General features: G+C 41.1%; 1 protein-coding gene and 1 long non-coding RNA gene across 3 annotated transcripts in view; one reads left to right on the top strand and one right to left on the bottom strand.

The window, feature by feature from the left end:
- Positions 1-22,880, bottom strand: part of kank3 (KN motif and ankyrin repeat domains 3) — a 33,509-nt gene that overhangs the window by 8,194 nt on the left and 2,435 nt on the right. For both annotated transcript variants that reach the window (XM_046390923.1, XM_046390922.1), the window contains exons 2-8: positions 10,101-10,160; positions 8,476-8,566; positions 6,619-8,391; positions 5,971-6,064; positions 5,503-5,733; positions 5,022-5,112; positions 4,369-4,588 (exon numbers count right to left, since the gene is read on the bottom strand). In XM_046390923.1, the coding sequence (XP_046246879.1) occupies positions 4,369-4,588; positions 5,022-5,112; positions 5,503-5,733; positions 5,971-6,064; positions 6,619-8,391; positions 8,476-8,512 (2,446 nt within the window). In that variant the 5' untranslated portion in view covers positions 8,513-8,566; positions 10,101-10,160. The remainder of the gene's footprint in view (positions 1-4,368; positions 4,589-5,021; positions 5,113-5,502; positions 5,734-5,970; positions 6,065-6,618; positions 8,392-8,475; positions 8,567-10,100; positions 10,161-22,880) is intronic.
- On the top strand, positions 111-2,843 carry LOC124060239. Its single transcript, XR_006843540.1, has 3 exons — positions 111-172; positions 391-483; positions 1,119-2,843. It is a non-coding gene; the product is annotated as an uncharacterized LOC124060239 (long non-coding RNA).

Consider the following 22,880-nt stretch of genomic DNA (forward strand, 5'->3'; position numbering starts at 1 on the left):
GTCTTACTTTGATTCACCATTACAAAATTACTACATTAAAAACCTTTGTAAAAAAAAAAAAAAAAATGATGATGATAAATGTGACAAATGTTTTTTGGTATTGTCTTATACACTATAGACAACTGTTTGGTGCTAATCGCTCGATCGCCTCCTCCAGCCAATCAATACACAAGTAAGTGTTGTTTCAGATTCTTCATCGTTCCCACCTTATGGTAGTGAGCTTGCAAACTTCAACTAGGCCTACAGCTGCTACTACAGTACAAGTAATTCTTTAGAATTCAACTTTATAACTTGAGCACACATATCCACAGCATTTTCTTTTTCCAAATAAGTTTGCTTTCATATAGTCTTCTGCTTTTTTTTTTTTTTTTTGGTCATCTTTTCCATGAGACCAGTGACATCACCACAACACGCACTGCTGTCCTGCAATGTCTGCACCTGTATGTTGGAGATAATTCCAGCGAATTCTTCCTCAGCTGCTCAGTAAGTACATTTATAATGATAATGATTGACCATCGCACAGGGCACATTTTAGGACATCACCAGACCTCAGGTTTAGCCAATAGTAAAATTCCCAGAAACTGAGGTCAAGTTAGTTATTATAGCCTGTATTCACACTTTTCACAAACCAAACATATTTAAGTGGGGATGTCACAACATTAAACAAGTGACATATAATCATATTAATCAGTTGGGAGTTACAAACAGATTTGATGCTTCACGTGTGATGCTGGAAAGTAAGGAAAGTAATTTTCCATCTTAGTCTATGCTGAAAATGTTTCATTTCAATTTCTGCCCGATATATAGAATTGGGTTTAGAGGGTTATATCACTAAACTGCAACAACACATCTATGTTTTATATGATTTTCAATGCATTTGAAGTTTGAGCCCAATCTGAGCTTCCCAGATGGAGTTGTATAACCTTTTTTATTTTTTTATTTTTTTTAATTCTTTTTATTAAGGCTTAGTGTTGAAATGCAACCATTTCTACCTGCTCATAATCTAAAGAGCTCTCTAAGACAGTGTTCCAGAGTGCTTGTATGTGATGTTGTGCATCATAAGAGTGAAGACACTATAACCACCTTGATTTATATGTGTTCTTTTATTTTTAATGCAGGATTCTCAGGAGCCTGTTGGCGTTCTGAGCATCATGACTGAGGACACGCTGCCACTGATTAACAGCATTGCAGTCATCCTTGAAGGAAACTTTGTCATGGATGAGATTCCCACAACCTCTCAAGCACTTTGTCTTCTGTTCGGGTTAATGTTTGCACCCCATCTGGATTACCCCAAAGGTATGAAGAACACATTTGAGTTCATCCAGAAGATATTGTTGAACCTCGGACAACAAAACCTTAGCCCAAAACTGCAAACATTAAAAAATGCTCTTTTGTTCTAGACGTTGTGTAGGGATAGCTGTACTGGTTTTCTACATATGTGTGGTATGTGAATGAGTATGATGGGGCTGAACAACTAAACAAAACATTATTTAATATTTTATGTGTATATTTTTACTGTATTGAATATTATGTTTAACTTGATTCTTTTTTTTATGTTTTGATAATGAAACCATGACAGAATACTTTTCTTTTTAAATTTTTTGGTGGAGCTGCAGAGGCCTCTATGTTGTATTCTTAAGAAATATATAGACACATTTTATACACAACATGGTGAGAATGATTCTTCTAACAAAAATTATGAATCCTTACAATAACTGTCAAAAGAATAGCATTGTTTTTTGGTTTTTTTTGTTTGTTTGTTTGTTTTACTCAGCCTCATTTCATCTCATACTCATCTGGCTCAATATTATGGGTGTGCAGTTACTGGTACCTCATAATTACAGAAAGGGAGGAAGTACTTCAGGAGCCAACAGTATTAAAAAAAAAAAAGAAAAGTATCTATTGAGATACCTACTTGTTGTATTTGCTGAGTTTTGCATTTCAGATTGGAAAGTATAAAAAAGTGCCATCAGTGCATGTGTTCAGTGAGTAAAAACTGTTGAAAAAGAGCATACAGTATATGATGTTTAGTATTAGTGTAGTGGGCAACAAATGTTGAATATATCAAAGTTGTTAAAGCTGACTTACATTTTGCTGCTTTGAAGGTATGTAATAATCCAGTTTTAATTATCAGGTTTTATTCAGGTTTTAATTTTTTACAGACTAAATGTTGCCAGGTCTGTTTGTTGCTGTGAGACATTCAGGAAAGTGTCCATTGTGAATCAAGGGCCTTCTGTTAGCTTATACCCAGACCAGTCAGCACACCTCACTCATGCTCATTCTCACTTTCAAGTCTCACTCATACATCACATCACTGACATACACTTACATCTCACTCATATGCACACTCATACACTCAGTCTCTCTCCCAAACGCGTAATATTGAGGCAGTAATTTAGAGGAAGGCATAACTTAGCAGGAATCCGAAGCAATCAGCCAACTACAAGGAAGGATTTGCCTCTAATTGGCCTTAGCATCATTTATTCCCCCTGTTTTCTCTCCTCTGGTCGCCGACTGGCCTGGTTCTCTGCTAACAGAAGGGTTTGGACTAAGCTGAACAATTAATCGCAGTATTAACAAAAATCATATGGCCAAGTACTATTATTCAAATTACAGTATATGTATTTTTTTTGATAGGTCAAATTTGGTAAACCCCATTAAAAACTAAGTATATGTGGTGCTAAAGAGATAGTCTGTCCTTTATTCATCTATCCCTTCCAATTGTTCAGCCAAACTCAACCTTTGATGATCTCTTTACAGACAAGTTTACAAATGAACAGCATGTTGATTATTATTGTTGTTGTTTACAGATACTGAAATAAAAAAACATGTTTGTATTGCCATTTTGTGAATTCTTATTTTTAAGTTAGCTAAACTAAGGTATGTTAAGTGCATTTATTTAAAATTAAGTACTGCTCACTTACTTTGGCACAGTATATTAAGTTAATGTGACTTATCTTTATTGAGTTTCTGTCAACTTTATTGAAGTGGATTACAATAAGACACCTCAAGTGAAGTAGATTACACATTTCAAGTGACATCTGCTTGTATTAAGTTAATGTGACAAAGTATTTGAGTTCCAACAACTTGATTTGAATTTAACTGTATTGAGATACATTAAGTTCTTACAACTTCGAAAACAAGTACAGCTCACTTAAATATAATAATTTCACACTACTTCACTCAATTAAGTTCATTTACTTACTTTTCCCGAGGTAATCGGTTCCCTAAATTTCTTCAGAATAGTAAACTCAACTTGTTAGAATTTAGTGTGTAAAAACACACACATATACTGTACACTTTAAAAGCAGAGGGAATACAAATATAGGAAAAATGATCTGACATGCACTTTGAGTGCATAGTTTAGCCTGCATCCTACCCTTCAACATGGAGGGGGGGTGTGGTTTATGACCTATACTGGAGCCAGCCACCAGGGGGCGATCAAGATATTTTGGCTTCACTTTTGGGGAGCATTCATGTCATCCATATACCGTATTTTTCGGACTATAAGTCGCACTTTTTTTCATGGTTTGGCTGGTCCTGCGACTTATACTCAGGTGCGACTTATATAATAAAATATATACGGTAATTTCACATGTTCACGCTGACAGTTGTGAGGGGGCGCTCTAGGCTGGTGTGCCAGTATCTGCTACGCTCCTGTACCACCGAAAAATTTAAATTTAAACATAAACTTATAAAGACAACTGAGAAAGACTGAACACAAATGCCCCAAAAAGAAAATCATACCCTGCAGATTACAAGCTGCAAGTAGTGAAATATGCAGCCAAAAACGGTAATGGAGCAGCTGAAAGAAAGTTTGTAGTTAGCGAGAAACTTGTGAGGGACTGGCGAAAAGCGGAGGATACTCTAACTGCAATGAAGAAAACCAAAAAAGCTAATCGCGGGCTAAAAGCAAGATGACCACAGCTAGAGGAACAGGGTTTGGTAAACTTATGTTGTTTATGTTATAGTTATCTGAATATCTGTTGATGTGTTACATTAACATACCAGACACCCATTCAGCCCGTTGTTCTCTAATCTATTGTTATTACTATAATTTACCGTTCAAGATGTAATGTCTGTTCTTGATCTCTGATTTTATAAAATAAATTTCCCCCCAAAAATGCGACTTATAGTCCAGTGCGACTTATATATGTTTTTTTCTTCTTCATTATGCATTTTTTGGCTGGTGCGACTTATACTCCGGAGCGACTTATAGTCCGAAAAATACGGTATACAGAAAATGTCCCAGATGTGAAGTCCCCAGTTGTACCCTTGTGGATTAATCTGCTGGATTACTGACTGGATCACTGTTGTAGCCTGTATGGTAATGTTCAGTAGTGTGGTGTGGATTGTTAGGTCACTGACCTGTGTCCAGCAGCAGACCCACCACACCGAAGTTGGAGTGGGAGACACTGTAATGGAGAGCCGTGTTCCCATTGCCATCGATCATGTTGACCACGTGTTCCAGCAGCATTGACGACACCTCAGAAAACGCCATCAAGTAGTCCGAGACCCGTGAAGACTGAGCCATCTTGGCGCTAGAGATGCGGAACCACTCAAGCTGGACGGTGTGGGTGCTGGAGAGCTGAAGGTCAGAGTGGGAAGTCATTTATTACCTCAGACAGACAATAAAAAAATATATTTTACTAGTACTAGTGGACTAGTTTCTCGTCCACAATTTATCAAGTTAAAAACAGTTGTGTATAAAATGTAATTTGGCAAGTTTTATTTTAAAGCAGCCTGACTTTAAACCGAATGACAAGTGAAATCCTTTTTAGTTTCTGCTGATCCATCTCCTGAGCCTTTGCTCAGTTCAGATTCCTGCTACTGTTACACAAAGCTCCTATTGTTTAAGACTGTTTGTAGGTGCTGAAATATTCCTTAACAATAAAATACAGTCCCGCTGTTTTCATCAGGTTCAAGTAATTGTGATTTTGCTTTATTCTAAAACGGTGAAGTTGTGAAGTTAAACGTGTAACTTAGTGATAAATGGTTTGAAGAGGCATACAGGAACGTACCACTTCCTTACTCTTCAGTGTTTTGATGTCATCGTTCAGGTGATTCTTCAGGATGAGGCAGGCCTCACGCATTTTTGAGCTCAGCTCAAACCTGCAACAAATAACACCATTTGCTGATTTCTGTAAGTTTGTCCTTTTTCTGCATTACAACAGAATGTGGATTTTAGAGCTAAGCTGTACTGACAGACCTGGGCAAACTGTTCCACAAAGGGCCGGTGTGGCTGCAGATTTTCTTTCCAACCAAGCAGCAGCACACCAGACTTGACTCATTTAATCAACTGATCTCAGTCTTCAGACAGTTGATTGGTCAAACTGTGTGCTCTTGGTTGGTTGGAGCAAAAACCCGCAGCCACACCGGCCCTTTGTGCCCAGGTCTGCTGTACTGTTACTACATCAACCCATTTTCTGTGTGCTTCTGAACCTGCAGCAAACAATGTATCAACTGGGAAAATGCATTCCTTTGTACTAAGTAACAACATACTTCTCTTTCACACCATCAGATGAATAATTTGTGGCTCTCAGGGTTTCCTCATCAGTATCACTCTCATCCAGGTTGATGTTTCTCTCCTCCTCAGACGTTTCTTCCTCCAGAGCTGCCTCATCCTCCTCTGTGCTGTCCAAGCAGTCACCTTCCCCACTTTCCACAGAAGAACTTCCATCTTCCTCCTCTTCTTCCTCCTCCTCCTCCTCTTCACTGGATGTAGATTCATACCTGAGAAAGACAACTGCATGCTGGAATACAAGGCAACCTGTGCTGTTCACAGTCTATGCGCATTGATTGTCTTTTTTCTTCAAAATAAACACTGCAGTTGGTGAGAAAAACAGACTTTTGTTTCTTACTTGTCAAACCTTTGACCTACTAGGTGTTATTTCCAGCCTCTAGACAATCTGCCGCCCTTATTTTATTTTTACTGAGGTAAAAAATAAAATTAGGTTTCATGTTACCCACCCTCCATTTAGAATACCAACAAACTGGAGGCTCTTCTTGCCAGTGGTGCCGGAGTTACTCCCATCCTTCCTCTTCATGATTGATTTCAGCATACCTTAAAGGAGCATAAAGGAAGCAGAAGGATCAACAATAGTTCAGACGAAGTACACCAGAGGAACGCATTCCTCACACATGACACATCATTTAAACAAAATTAAGTTCTCCATCACTGGAGGATTGTGCCATCTCTAACTCACTTCTCAGTGTCAACATTTCATATCTGAGTGGGCTACACTTGGTAGTTTCATGGAAAAAACAAGTCATTTGTATAAAGTGCCTAGAGCCAGCAAACAATTCAGGAAACAATTCTGTCTGCTAGAAAATGAAAAATAACTCAATATTTACAATTTTCTTTTAAATTAGTACCAGATTACATTGTCTTTACTTAACACTTACCTAGACTTATTTGCCATTATTTATTAGAATTAATGAATTATTAATTCAAATGCACCTACTAATGGTGTTTTTTATGTTTGTTACAATGTTGTAAAGGCAAAGAATTCTGCATATTTTGTAAACAAAAACATCCGAGGGAACCACATATGATGTCCTGACCCTAACCCTTGTTAAACCCCCTGTGTGAAAATGAACATTTCTTTGAGTTCTCACCTGTCTTAGTGTTGCTAGTTGTGCTCTTCTCTCCTTCCTCTTCCTCTTTCTTCTCACTCATACTGACCACTTCCTCTACTGAGACCTTGTATTCAGATATGGTCAACTGTCTCCTTTTTGGCACTTTCTGCTCCTCCATCTTTTCTTCAAACAAGTTTTCCCACTGGCACCCAGTGCTGACCATTACAACAGGAGCTGCTTCTGTTGTTTCCACGAAAGCATGAGTCTGGGTGCCTTGTTCCATCTGATCTGCTGTTAAACGGTCACCTACACATGCATCGTTCACCTCAGGACAGCACAGAACGGTAGCATGCTTCAACACAGGAGTCCATGTCTCCACCTGAGCATTGGTCATGTCTGGTTTTGCAAGAACCCCCTTTTCAAAGGTGACTTTGGATGTTTTCTTCTCCATCTGGGCTTTAAGGATCACCAGGTCTTTGTCGGCAACAATCAGCCGGTCCTCTAGAGCCGCAATGGACTCCTGCTGAAATTTAATGGTGTCCTGTAAGGTGTCAATCTCTCGCTGTGCTTCGGTCGTCAGCCCAAGTAGTGATTCCATGACCCAAACCTCAGCCTCTTCTGTCTCCACCCTGGTTTGTGTTCCCTCCTCATGGACCAGAGGGACATCTGTTCTCATGCCTTTCTCACAAACATTTACCGTGGTGCCCTCGGAGGCATCTTTCACGCCCTGGCTGTAGTAGAAAACAACAGAGTCCATCGGCACGTCGTCCCCGACAGCCACTGATTTTTTGTCAACAACAGACATTTTTTCTGGAGTTTTTGCTAAAACTTTCGATGAAGGTTCTGTAGCTTTCCCCTCAAACTTCTCAGTCAGCCTTTTCAACTCTCCAGATTTTCCGAGGCCTTTATGCCCTGGTGAGGTTGGTGCAGTCAACCGACTTTGGATACTGTTGTCGGTTTGAAGCTTTTCTACAGTTTGGGTAGAAGACTCTGTGGACGGTTGCCTCTGCCGGGTCATCTCCATGGCTACTTTTTTCTCCTGCAGGGCTAACAGGAGCATATCTTTCTCTGCACGAAGCTTGGCCAGCTCTTTCTCAAGTGCTGGAACACCCTTTACCCTCTCTTCCATCTCCTTCAGCTGTTTCAAGGCTGTAGCCATCTGCTCTCTAACTGTCTGCAGCTGGCTGGGTGGGATTGGAGTCATTGTGGTGCCAGCAGCTGGAGTGCTGAGCCCAGAGGTATGAGGACTGGGTTTAGTCTGCAGAGGCTGAGTGGATGGAGAGGCTAAGGACTGTTTGGGAGGATCTGCGAGCTGGAAACGCCCACCGTTCTGGTGCTGGTGGGTTTGTTCCTGTTGCAGGCGCCGGCTGGTTTCCAGAAGAGTCCGCTCAACTCTGGGGTTGCGCTGTGGTGGAGGGGGTGGCACCTTGGCCCCGGCAGATAGAGGAGGAACACTTAGGAGGGTCACAGGGGAAAGACAGAGCCCTTCACAGGGTGCTGAACCAAGGCGGTTTCGTGGCGGTGGCGGTGGGGGAACCCTGCCGTCCTCACTGGCCGGGGATGACAGAGACTCTGTGGATGTCCAGGCACTGTTACGTCCCCCCACACTTGGACTCCTCTGAGAGAGTCTGACCCCTCGGCCAGAGCGCCGGGAGCTGACAGGTGCTCTACGGAGATTGTGCCCACTTTCTATCTCTTCTACATATTTCAGGAAGTCCAGATCCAGCTGGAAACCGTACGGAGTCTGGACTGAGTAGGAGCCATGCTGGTCAGCCTCTTCCTGACTGGAGTAGATGAATGGAGAGCCCAAATCTGAAGGGAAAAGAAAATATAACTAATACCGCTACGTACTAAGATGGCCTGTGGAGTTTAATTGTAAAATCAAATATTTCTTACCGGGCAGCTTTGGGTTCACTTGCACTGACTGAGTCATTTTTTTCAGGAGTTGGACCTTTCAGCACACACACACTCGGCTTCAAATCAACGCCTGGCAAAAGCAAACACACAGAGCATTTGTCATGACTGTACAAAGACCAAGAGGAAGGAAAATGATGTAACTTTTCATGTGCTGCACGGTAGTTTGGTCAAACACTGGCACAAGTCCCTCGTACCTACCTGACTGTCAGTAAGTGTGTTGACTTAACTGTTAGATCAGGTATCAAGATGGCGCTGTCCCAGATGGCAGCCTGCAGCCGCCGCTCTCGTTGTGTTTTTTAATTCTGTAGTTTCCCAGCCTGGGATCAATAAAGTATATCTATCTATCTATCTATATATGGAGGCATCACATGCTCCAAATGTTGGCCATCCTGTGACCATGTTAATGGGAGGGAGCTTTACACAACAAACAACAAAAAGAATGTAACTTGAGCTCTCACTTCGAACAGGCAGGCGTAAAGCAGGCGTGAACGTCCTCAAAGTGCATAAAAGCCGAAAGATGTTATTTTTCTTACGGCTCATTTGTATGTGTGACAGTCTGTGACTGAATTCAAAAGGAGGCGAATTCCCTTCTGTCAGGAATAAAGAGGTTTTGTTAAGTGAGTAGCTTGTTTGCTTTTCCTCTTCAGAGGTGTTGAAGGACGTTGAGCCTGACATCATCTGCACCTCTGTGTGTGTGTGTGTGTGTTCTCCATACTAGCTGTTGCCTGAGCTGTCAGATGATCTATGCAGTAGAATTTTCTAACAGTAAGAGTTATTGTAAGACATTAAGATTGTAAGATTCATGCCTAAAATTCAAATGAACCTGGTGTGTGTGTGTGTGTGTGTGCGCGCTTCTGGCACACAGTGAAGACAGCAGTCAGGGGAAACACCTCAGAACAAAGTCAACAACAAAGAGCTGAACAGAGTCCAAATACCACAAGACAGCTGCTCCATTAACAACAGCGTCACACCATCCAGCTCTACTGGAAAACCACAGGATTCTTCTCACCACGAGAGCACTGAAACCTGCCACACAAAGCGCTTCACTGTTATCTGTGATTTCCTCTGGGCATAATGTGCAGACACAGAAACTCCACAGGAGCTAACTGCATTTTAAACCATCTCAATATAAAAAAAAAACAAGTAAAACAACAACAAGGCAAATATAAAATGTTAAGAAGTAAACTTATTTTGGTTCAAAATAGTAATCAAATCATAAAGTTCTGATGGTTACCAAAGCTTTCTGTGCTTTTCCTGTTGGTCACCATTTAAAAAAGACAAACATGATCTGATCAAAATGTCTCAATAGAATAAACTAAAACTGTTTTGTTCTTCTTTGTACAGCCACAGTGGCTTTTGCTGCTGATCTTAACAACCTGGCTCTACTTCAGTCTGTTTCAAACAAGACAGGAAATATAAAACACTTCAGGGCTTCCAGTTAGCAAGAGTTCCAACAGTGAGTGGAAAACCTCATGAACTGGATGCTCTGCATAATTATATAACAGGTACAGAGAAAAGAAGGTTGCATTAACTTAAATAAGACAGATTATAACTTCAAAACAGTACAATGCATGCTGTTATGTTGCTATGGAAGAGAAGTTTACCTCTCGCAGCCACTCAGCTGGAGTTCAGGCTGGTTTCCCTCCTCCCTGGTCCACACAGCCCTGACAGAAAGAGACAAAGACAATCAGATCTTTTCTAGCACTCAAAACCATCAGAGTGCAGGGCCACATCACGAGGACTGTACAACATATTAACCATATAACACAGACAAGTGAAAAACTTCTCATGGAATGGTTTGATAATGATGTGGATTATACACTCTGGCCTTCACAGATACCACATCTCAACCAGCCTGCTGGACATGCAAACACTTCCTTCTGCAATCATCATAACAATAAGCGAGTGAGTGTTTTGTGTAAGAATGGTGCTTAATCTCACCAGTACAGTTCCACACACTTGTTGAATTTTTTAGCTAATGTTATCTTTATCTTTTGTTGAAATCAGAGAAATCTCTGGAAGACCAGAGAAGATATGTCATCACTAAGTTGCAGAAGTCAGGATGTGGCCAATTCAGGAAGTGAATATGGAAACACCTTAATGCTCGACACTGTGCTGCGTATCCACCTGCACCACCACAAAGCTCACCACCACAGGTGTGAATGTTTACGAAGAAAATTACAGGGGCTGTTGTCGGTGTTGGTCGGGTCATACACAACCAAAGTGTTTTGGACGTGAAACTACTTTCAGTGCAAAATTCAGCTTGACCTCAGTTTTGTGCTTTCTGACACTGAAATACAAAAACAGAGTAACATGTAACCTGCACACACTAAACCTAAGCTAAGTACAGTCATCTGATTTGTCTGAAACATATACGCTACAGTCTTGTAGCAGAGCACGCACACACACACTCACACAGATGTGTTTTCCAGCAGCCTCAGGCACATTCCTAACACATGCTGTTGCAACACGCAGGTTGGCCTTATGGCTGACTTAACTACTGATAACCTATAAACACACATCATCTGTCAGCTCAGACAGCAGAAGGTAGTTTATTGTGAAAGTGAAGAGCACAACATTCAGACAGAATTATCACAAATTAAATCACTGTGGACGATGGATTGATTAAAAATCTGCATGGAAAGAAAAAAAGAAGCAGTTTCCCGAACTGATAAGGTTTCTGCTCAGTGTCATCTTATCGGCCACAGCTCTGTTTCTCCTCAATACTTCTGTCGAGTTTCCACTCTCAGGTCAAACCACACTAAACATAATGCTGCAGTGTCTGGGCCAATCACACACATAAGTTATACAAACACTAGAAAGGTTTTCAGGGATGTGACCGCACCTCATTGGTTTACTTTGCTCCAGACCAGAGGAAGGGAATTTAAGTGCTCTTTGAGTTTTCATATTGGGTTTGTTCAGGATCAGATACAAGCAAACCGGTGCTTATAAACACGTCACATGACTCAAAGGTGGTTTGTTTATTGGGCAATTTCAGTAACATGTAATTCCATCTGGCTGGAAAGTGAAGAGATGTTGAAGTTGAAACCATTCTGGCTTCAGTTTATGCAACTTTAGATTATTGTCTGCACTCATCTCCAATTGTGTTCACAACAATTCCTAAGTACATTTTTACATTTATATCTTTTTATACACAATACAAAGCATAGTTGCAAGAGTTGAAATTACTCTTATTGTTTACTAGCAGGAGGAGAGCTGAATTAAAAAAAACATATTTGTCTTTACTCTCATTTCTGTCTGCAGCAGCGAGCCATGTTGTAAGGTAGGCTACTGTAATTACCCACTATTCATGTTAGCTGACTTAAAAATGGTAATATGCTTGATGAATGTACAGAGAGGAAAGGGGGAAAAGAAGAGACCGAGGGGGGGGATAATCAGAGTCTTTGGTGAGGGATGAGTTCAGTCAGAGGCTAAACTGAATACACACAGACACACCCACACACACACCCTCACTACCTGCCGTTGCCCACTACCTTACAGCTGATGTGTATTAAGGTTTTCTGGCTGTTTAGGGCAAATAAGCACAAACTAAACACAACTTTGAACTGTATGAAATGTGAAGCAATGGAGTGTCATCCCCAGGGCGTCAAATACCCACGCTCTGGGCTGATGATGCGTGGCTGCAGTGGTTTCTGTAAACACAGAGAGTATTTGACTAGAATTCAGAGAGCTGAACAAGGCTGATGCAAACGTCCCGACACAGCAAAGTACTGAGGAAACGAGGAAAAACAGCAGAGGACAGGGTCCCTGCACTTACAGATACCACCACACGCTTCCAGAGAGTCATAAGTGACAATGACAACAGTTTACTTTTGTATGAGTCCACACATTGCCTTTAACTACTGAGCCATCTCCCAACTGTTCTAGCTATTAAAACTTAGCTCAGTTACCAAGCAGACTGAAATGAGAACACAATATGGACTAAACATTCAACAAGCAGTCCAGTTAAAGTTTTAGACTTTTTCCACAGTGGGAACTGCAGTCATCACCACCAATTCTGCTTATATTTCCAACACTGTAATTAATGAAGGCAGTGGAAACACAGGCAGAGCCTAGAACAAAAAGGTTCAGGATCCTAAGAGTTTGGGAAACTCCAGGTTCCCCTGAATTGTTAGTTTAAAAGCACCTACACTATTATTTTCATGAAATAGTATCATAAAGTTTTATTACACAGTTTGAAGACATAATTATACACCTTAATTTGCCCATCCATCATCCACAGCAGCAAAGAAAAACCAAGATAAACAATTTATAAAACACAAACAAGAAAGATGGCTGCTGCAAAGTAAACCACTCTGTACACTGCAGGTCTCCACTAACAGCAATTTATAAAATGCTGAGAAGAATCCAAAGTTAACACACACACACACACACACACACACAAACACTCTTTTCCCAAAGCGCCTCTCCACTGTTGCTGTTTTTTCTCTCTGATTTGATGACAGACAGCAAATTACAGAGAAGCTGCATTCCTTCCCTCTGCAGCCCGAACCCTGACCAGCTGAGAGCCACGCTGTCAAGACTTTCTCCCACACACACACACACACACACACACAAACATAAACATACCACTGAGTGCCTATGCTTATAATTAACACTTGCACAAGCCAAAAACAAAATTACACAAATGACCATAAATGCATATACATGAGTGCACACACAGGCAGAGTGCAAATGTGCAAAACCTACATAAACACAAACATATAAGTCCAGTCCACACACACACACACACACACACACACACACACACACACACACACACACACACATATAAGCAGTCACAGGATCCTGCAGTCGGACCAACACAATGTTCACCGCTACAGATATAAATGAACACATTGTAGTCACACTAACTTAATTCAGTAAACACTGAAGACTCTAAACTAAACTTCACTGTTCCTCAGGCTGGCTAAACGTGTGTCTCCATGGCTACAAATTACTCGACATTCTTGATTCAGTGCTAAAGCGACACGGCAAACATCAATGCAGCAATTCACGCAAGGTGCAACAAATGCTCCAACAACTTGCAACTGAAGCCCACATATTGTAGTTTGTTCAATGTGATCCAAGAAGGTTAAGGATAAACGTGGTGTTTATTATGTTTCTAAGAACTTAGCTTAGAAAGAATAAAGTAATTTGGTACCAGTTATGGAGAAAGTACAACTTAAAATGAATGAATTCCAAATACCTTATGGAGTCTTTGTTGGCATAGTGAAGCAGCGGGACATGCTTAACACCTGTCTACAGTGCAGGCAGGCAAACATTCAACACGTGTGGAAAGGAAAGTTTTCCATAATAAAAGAATAAAACAGAACAGACTTTTATTGTAATTCAAAATCTAACACCAGACAGTGCACATCAGAATGAAATTACTTTGCACTGGCTCACAGCAGCAACTATTCACAAAAGTCAAAATGGGAATAAATACTGGAAAGAAAAAGAAAGAAAAATTGGAATAATATTTAGGTGTATAGAAATTATAAAGTTGCACTAATACATTCATGATTTGTGAACAACGCATGACTATTTTTTCAGAAATTTTTGTTCTGCAAACCGTAAAGCTTTACCTTGTCGCCATCATTTTCAGCATCTCTGAGACAACAATATTACAAGCAGTCACATGATTAGACAGGTTGTTAACAAGGCATCAGTTCATCCAAATGTTCTGGATGACTTTATTTACTTTTGTCTTTTAAACAAGTCTTTTTCCCCGTGGCTTTGTTTAAAACTTGTTTAATTGTGTGACTGCTTTTGTTTCTTTTCCCCTTTGGGACTTCTTTTTGGGGGGATGTTATTGTGTTCGATTACCTGTTAGTACGGTTTTGTAATTCCCAAACCTACAGATTAAATAAACTGGAATTACGGAAATCATCTGTGTATGATGACCAAAACGGCTTTGCAGAATCGGCCTTTAAGTAAATAGAACAACAACCCAAATGATCACCTGACTTTACACTGACGACACAACACCGCGAGTTGCCTTTGCCCTCTAAAATTTAATGAGGTAGGAGTAACAGACTTTACTCCAGCGGCAAACAAAACAATTTGTTTCTGATAAGTTTTTTCCTCTTCTGGATCAGTGGGAACATGTGACAAGTGGAGCAGCACCATGTCATCCCAGAACAGGCTCACGGACGTGTTATTGATGCACAGGAGGATACTGGGCGTCCTGCGTTAGGTCCGCTTTGTGGAAGAGGAAATGTTGTGATGGTTTGAGGCTTGGGGCCATGTTTTCAAACAGTGACCTCATCCCCAGCGCCACCCTTTTCCCAAGAAGAGAAGCCAGAGAGCGAAAGAGACTCGATCTTTCAGATGAGGAGGGGAAGGAGTGAAAGTCAACATCCTCAACTGTCAGTGTCCGACTGCTTTACATGTGAAAAAACCCATTCAGAAAAATGCACACACACACACACACACACACACACACACACGAACAGAGATACACACCACAAATACAGACCTCCACCCCTACACGAATACCATGCACACACACGGAAACAGGAAACAGTATCTTACTGTAAATGTCAATTTTTACAAACTTTTACTTTTATCCCAGTTAATCTTGAACCTAAATCCAACTGTTAATCCTGAACTTAATCTCTTGTAGAAGCAAGGAGATGATTTCTTTCATGTCTTTATCCCTGTCAGGAGATTTAGGCCAAACAGACATAGAAATACAAGCGCACACACACACAGGACCTCTCTGCTGCGGGGATAAATCTGCAGTTTCCTGAAGGGAAGCCCACTACTCCCCCAATAAATCCCCCTCATCAAAACACACACACACACACACAACTCTGTTATGCCCCTGTAGGAGACCTCCCATTGTCTCCCAGTAGGAACTGGTGTGTGTGTGTGTGGGGGGGGGGGTCCTTGCCAGGAAACCCATCAGCCGTCCTGAAAGCTGCTTCCTGAAGGCTGCAGGAAAGCACCAGAGAGAAGACAAGCAGAAACTGAGAGCTGAACAAACAGATCCAGCGTGACACAAACACACACACACACACTCACTATGGCATCCTGCGGCCAACAACAGCACCGAGTCCGACATCACATGATGCATCACACTGAGGTTAGACAGAGTGTTATCAACTTTGGACTCAACCTACAGTATTCTGCCTCCAGCCACCATTTCCTGCCTCTCATCTCTTTACAATAAATCACACAGTGACGTCACGTCTTTATTTTTTTTGTCTAATTATTATATCACAATCAGGTTGACTTCAAACATCACATGCGTCCTGCCTCCCCTCCCTCTTCCTTCCAGATTCTCCAGCAAACACAATTAGCCACATTCAGACTACACAATGAGGCATTATGCTTCTTTGGTGGCGATGCTGTTTTCGAAAAGTTTTGTGAGGCCTCGTTGTTTTCTGCACGCCAGCCCCCACACCACCCAATGTCACAGAGTGAATTCAGTAAAGTGGCTGGGGAAGTCCGGCACTTGGTTGAGTTTGAAGATGAAAAGTCTGGCTCCCGCAGTGGATGTGAAGATGCTGAGAACCAGCTGCTTGGATTCAAAGTCTGGCATAAAGCTTCTCAAGGAGCATAAAAGGAGGCCACTGTGAATGGATGCCAACATTCAGTGATAACTTTAAGGAGGAAAAAAAATACCACTTTGTACCTTCTGCTCTGTCAGGCCTTCACTCTTTCAGCTAGCTTGAAGTGTTTCAAACTAACGTTTTAGATTACCTTAACTTTTAGACGCCTGTCCGAACTTTTTCTAGACCTGTTTCAGTCTGTGCATGTCTGTGAGGTTTTTATTGTTTTGCCCTAACCAATCAGCAGTGACATATCAGTCTCACCAAGGTCATTTTGTTTTTCTGTCCACAAAAGAGTTACGACCATCTTGTTGTTGTTATTGTGACTCCAAACAGATGTGAGATCTGGCCAGTGATTCAGAGGAACCAGGCTTTGATCCGTCACGTTTCCCAAAAAGTTGGAATTTCACACCGAAAACCAAAAAGATCAGTCACAATGGTGAAAGTGGTGAAGGCGTTTTGGTACAGATTCTCTATTCAAAGATGAAAGCAGCTACAAACAACTTTGTTCACATGCTCTGAAAACTGCATCGTGGTTTCTCATCCAGTAAATATTCTAACATGGATGACCACAGACCCAACGACGTGACTGGACATAAATGGATTATTGGAATAGCGACATTGTGTTGCATGTTTTTTTGTTTTTTTGATGAACATGTAAACATGTTTGTAGCTCCTCAAACTGCACACGGTTTGTATCCCAGCAACAGTCACATCCCGTCAGCTGAGGCTGAGTCTGTCCCTCCCTGAAACAAGGCAGGGTACACAAATCCAGTTTTCCCCAATTAGCCAGTTTCCATCTCTGATGTCACGTTGCATTTTGGACCAAGTACACCTTGTTTTCCCTCTGCAGCGAGACACAAACTCTCCAGGCCTGTTTCCCCTAACAAACTGAACCTTTGTAGACGCTCTGTTTGATATAATCTCTCAACTGTACAAATTTTCTTTCATTTTCCATTTCCATAATCGCTTCAATTCATTTCTTATTTCCAGCCAAACAAATTAGCCAAAATAAACCAGTGTCGACCTAGATAACAGGTCCGTATATTTGTGTTAAAATGAGACTGTGACCCACTTGTCTCTCTCACAAAAGTAGCAGTGAGTCTCCAGATGTTATGATTCTCATAACTACAGAACAAGACCAGATGTCAGCTGCTGCTGCTTTCTGCTGAGAAACAACTGAAATATGCGTCTATTATCATGTTATTTCCTTCACTGCTGGGAATTATACCAGTTCAGCTTCTCTCGGGGTAATGACAAGGCACCGGATGCACGCAGCACTTGAAACGTTTCCAAAAGCTCCTGATAACACACCTTCAACACCAAGGAGCTGCTCCTGGGGAAAATACATGTTTGTGGGCTCTAATTCAGTTTTCCATCATGCAGTGATTCAGTTAGCCTCTCAGATTCAGACCAGTCATTATTCCTGCAGTCGCGCTGAGAGGCAATTTGTCTGCCAGGCATTATGAAACCTAACTGAACATACTGATGCCAAGACAGTCTGCTGAGTGATTTCATCCGTACTGCAAAGGAGACGCCTTTCATAAAGTCATCTTCTGTTGTCTTGCCCTTTTTGTTATTTACTGAATTTGTTCTGTAATCACAGTTTATTACAGAATTGTTTAACCTCCTTGTTTGTGCAGCTTTATTGATCTTTGGTATTTTGGCGCCACCTTCTATAAGAATCCCCCTGTAAAGCATGGCTTTATTGATGATTAGTAAATCATGGACTGATGGTTCACTGCACAGGTTTCCATCCACATGTGATGCACATTTTAAAGAATGCTTCTGGAGAAATCCTGCAGACCAAAAGTCCCTTCATTAATAACTTAAGGATTAACTAATTACTAATAAATTAACATTTACAACTGCAAACTTGACATTTGTAAGAACACATTACTGACCTTTAATAACAATTTCATTCAGTTAAAACTGCAGTGAGAATCTCTCAACCCTTTATTAATGACCGTCATAGTAGGCTGTTCTCATCCTGCGTGGCTGCAGAGGGAACAGAACATGGCAGTGAACTGAACTTGTGTTGGAGCCTTTTCATATGACTTCATAGGGCAGAGGTGCTTTTCCAGCGGCAGCTCAATGCTAAACACAACATTGTTCCATTATGAACCGGTGAACACAGGCCATCTCTGTGCTGGGAAACCAGTTTGAAACTGGAATTTGAGGCCTGGCTCTCACTTTGCCCTCAGAGACATTTTGTCAGTAATCAAATTCAAAAGCAGAAGTGATGAGGAAAAATCTTGAGAAACGAACCCAAAGCTTGAATATAAACTCAACGCTCTCTCTCTCTCTCTCTCTCCCTCGTGTCACACTAAACTTTCATTGTTTGATCCAAAAAAAATGAAAAACGAGTCCAAGGGTTTGTGGCGTCACACGGCCACGCAGTAAGTGTTTCCAAAAGCAGTCGTGGTTTGGTTATTTCAGAGACGAGTGGTCAGTTTTGGCAGAGCCACAATCTGACCTTTCTGCCACTCAAGCCACAAGAATCTGGCCTGCCTTAAAGCCAATCACTGTCACCATTTTTACCAGCCAAAAAGCTTTTCAGGGTCAGTTATTATGACCTTTAAGTCATGGGCACAGAGTACACAGCTCCACCAGATGTTGCCAAAATGCCGCACTGTTTTGTTAGTCTGGTGTCCTCCCACCCGTGTGTTTTTCATTCATAATACTTTTTCGTTCATAACGCTCAGAATTATGTTTTCATTGGCATGTAAGTATTGTGATGTTTTTGTTTCCTTAGAATGAGACTTTTATATCTACAGAGGGAGCGAGTCCACTTCCACAGAGTCCACCATGTTTCTACAGTAGCCCGGAATGGACAAACCAAACACTGGTTCCACAGAGGGCCTATCACGTTGTTTTTAGCGGTTAGCGTAGGGAAGGGTGAGGTGAGTGTAAACCCTTTACGGTTAATCGGTCATGGCTCAGGAGCCAAGAGAGGGTCACTGGCGTAACATTATGTTCATTCATTTACAGCATTTTGTAAGGATAAATCTGCCTTTTCATTATTGCAACAAACCCTATAAAAACTCCAAAATCCACAATGAACAACAAGTATTGTTTAAAGTTCAACAGCTTGATACAAAATGTTTTATTTATTATCAAATAACAACAAAAACCAAAGTTTCCTGTCATGTTTTGTGACAAACTGCGTAATACATAGTTGGAGTTCTGCCCACATCCTCTAAGACCACTTAACTAACATCCTGTGACCAGGATAACTGAGATGTCCACTTGCGTGACACCTCATAAACATCTTTACCTGCTGATCAGTGCATCTGCAGCTCTCAACAGAGACAGGAAGGAAGCGAGATGGCTCACTCCTCCGGCACTTCCTTCATCAGCTCCATTTGATTCTTGAGTTGCTCATTTTACTAGCCTCAGGTGGCATTTCGAGTCCTGGTGTTTGTGTAGCTAGAGCCTGATTTATTTTATTTTCTGTATTGCCACAGCTCCATTGTTGACTAAAAACACATCATTGAGTTTCTGGAACACCAAATGTCAATGAATCTGCTGCTGAATGGACTATTTGGTTCTGTTTAAATAGCCTTAGCTAAAGCCTACATTAAACAGCTGATGCAGAAAATTATTTAGCCTTTTCCAAAAATGAAGCTATGTATTTACAACCTGCTTTCTTTAAGATGCGGGCTCTGGGCCGAGTGTCACACACCCATTAAAGGGAAACTGAACGACAGACTAACGCAGTGCCGGTTTTGATTGTAACCAAAGAATATTGCCAGCCATCCTTCAATAACCTTTAGATTCTTCACTGAACTATTCACGAATGTTGCTCTGCCCGACTAAAAAAACCTGAATGTTAACAGTCAGAGCTGACTGAACATCCATTCAGAGTAAAAGTAACACCAACAGTGTTTAGTTTTACTATCTGAAGACCAAGGTTGTTTAAGATTAAGATTAAAGATTAAAGTGACATATTTTGTCATTGGAGGGAACTCACTCCAACGAAATTTGTGCTCTGCATTTAACCCACCCAAGTGACGTGCACACACACAGCAAACCCGGGGCAGTGGGCGACCGCGTGCAGCGCCCGGGGAGCAGTGGGGGTTAGGTACCTTGCTCAAGGGTACCTCAGCCATGGACACCGGGACGGGGAATCGAACCAGCGATCCACCGGTTACGGGTCCGACACCCTAACCGCTGATCCACGACTGCCCCTCTTATCTGTTTCCCTCTTATCACCAGTTACTGTAATCATGTCATTACCTCAAGATGAACTGAATGTGATTCTGAGATTACCACAAGGTTATCTCAAACAATTGGACACTCTGATGAGCTGTCTGTCCAAGTAAAACTGCTGGACAGAATGATATAATATCAAAAGAAGAAATTCACAACTGATTGAATTTTATTCAGAAGGCCAAAGGATGCCGTCATGATGATCAGACAACCAAATTCAACTTTATTAAGTTAAAGTTAAATTTCTACAAAACTATAAATCTGTTATCTTCAGAAGACTTAAACACGTCTGAGATCTTGAGAAGACAATTAAATTCAAACTCAATCTGTAAACACCGACACTGCAGAAGCACCTAAATTGTTTTCTCGGGTTACTTCAGTCAGGATCTTGAGACTCGCGGAGGAAATAGAATTACAAGCAATGAAGCTGATTCTCGATTCCTGTAAAAAAAAAAAAAAAAAAAAAAATAATTCCTGTAAATCTCAAAGGACCAACAGATTTCACTAAGAAAGGACATGAGGGCACACAACAATCTCACCCACGATTGCCTTCGTTTTACTATTAAATATTTGTTTAATTCCTGTTTATTGTGTTCCATTGTGTACTTCCTGCTACCCAGCTTGAAGCCGAATCTGGAGCCACTGTTTAAAAATACTTTTCCAAAAAAAAAAAAAGAATAAAAATAAACTAAGAAAAGTCAAATAAAGGCAAGATTTTTCCTGCCGCCTAAAAACTGGTAGTACATGTAGAAAACTTTAAGCCACTGCTCTGAACCTGAGTAGCTTCTCCTTTCAAGGACAATTTGGAGAGCCACTCCAATCAGAGAATCTGCTGTGAAGCTGAAAAGTAGTGATTTTCAAAGCCTGGATGGCGGCTAATTACGATGAAAGCCTCTTAGCTTCAGTGCAGCCCTGACAATTAAACTAATTGTGTGACTAATTGTGAACTAATATGTTCAAATTCTAATCTGAAAAAAAACTGAAGCTGTTAAATAAATTTAATGTGAGTAAAAACTAAATTAGAGTAATATTTACTTCCTGAATGCAGTGGAAAGAAAGCATAAAATGGAAATACTCTAGTACAAGTGAATTGTACTGAAGCGCTGTAGAGTTGACTTGACTAAACATACTTAGTGAGCCTCCACTGACGCCTCCAGCAAAACGCTGCCCTAGTACACATTCCTAGTACATTAGTTACAACCAGAACAAGTGTTTCTACTGTTCTCATGATTGTTGTTACAAAAGAGTTGTCGAGTATTACAGCCGTCTGTACAGTGTTCAGGTGTCTGATAAGCCTCGACAAGCGTGTATCTGTTTTCTTCCTGCATCACGTCTTGTTGTCTCACTGGTACCTGAAACAACACGCCCCCCATCAAAACCTTCACATCACTGTTTTCAGCCTGGATGCCCCTTAAAAGTGCACTCAGAAATTAAACTCATTGGTGCTTCTGAAAACTTTGAAATTCAACACGGAGGAGTCTGAGCCGATGTCAGTACACTCTTCACAGCATGTTTACCAGCCTGACTCTGTGAGGATGGAAGAGAAAACAGGAAAATATCATGCTGATTTAAAAATCAAATTCAGACTTTCTGTCCATGCCAGGAGGTGGCGTTCACAGTAAAAGAGACAACACCAGAAGTGATCCAGAAGAGATCCAAAACAAAGAAAACACAGGCTGTTGCTGAACTAAAAGAGACGGCGGACGAATGAAGGCTTGTGCACACAGGCAGTGATTAAATCCTTATACATTTGTTCTTTTGGACTGTAAACCTCAAATACTAGCTGTGAGAACATGTGATTTTTTTTCTGTCTGGACTAAAGTATCAGCTGTCAGCTATCAGCTGAGTGCAGCTTTCTCTTTCCTTACTGCATCAAGTCACTGCAGTGAACTCAGTAGTCTTGAGGCGCTAAAATTAAAAGCACTCGTAATAGAGCTAAAAATACCCCGGTATGTATTTTATCAAGCAACGGCGCTCATGAGGACGAGCGCAGACCCAATGCGGTTTTAGTTCGAAAAACTCCTTCTGTTCCAAGGTGTGAACGAGCCGAGAAGGCATGAATCAGAACCAAAGTTTGTATGAAAGCAGGAACAGGACAGGTAGCAGAGTGTAACACTGATAACGCTGACCCCCCTCCTCCACACCCTAACTACACTTACAGACTATCTATTTTAGAGGCAACAGCAGTATGTCAAACCCCAGGGTCCTGTTGCAAAGGCAGACTCCCCTGAGAGAGCTTCATAGAGTCGTTAAGAGATGAACACTAATCTAAAGGACAATTCCAGACAGTTTGTGTGTACCGCCTCATCTCATCCCTGTGTAGTAAATTGTCATGTGGTGGTCAAATATTTGTTGTGTTTTCTTTGCCATAGTTGTTTTGAAATTTAACACTGTGAAACAACCCAATCTAAAAATGGCAAAATTACAGTTAAGAAGACAGTAGCAATTTCAAACTGAATATTTTAAATCTTTGATTTCTGTTTCATTTTACAAGACGCTAAAGTGCAAGTTCAACAAAGAGGTCACCATATCCTGATATTCTATTGTTTCACTTCCCACGATTGTTCCTAAACCTGTTATACTGTTATCAAATCATTTAACCTCTTTTTTTCC

The sequence above is a fragment of the Scatophagus argus genome, chromosome 6 (assembly GCF_020382885.2).
Source record: "Scatophagus argus isolate fScaArg1 chromosome 6, fScaArg1.pri, whole genome shotgun sequence".
NCBI lineage: Eukaryota > Metazoa > Chordata > Actinopteri > Scatophagidae > Scatophagus > Scatophagus argus.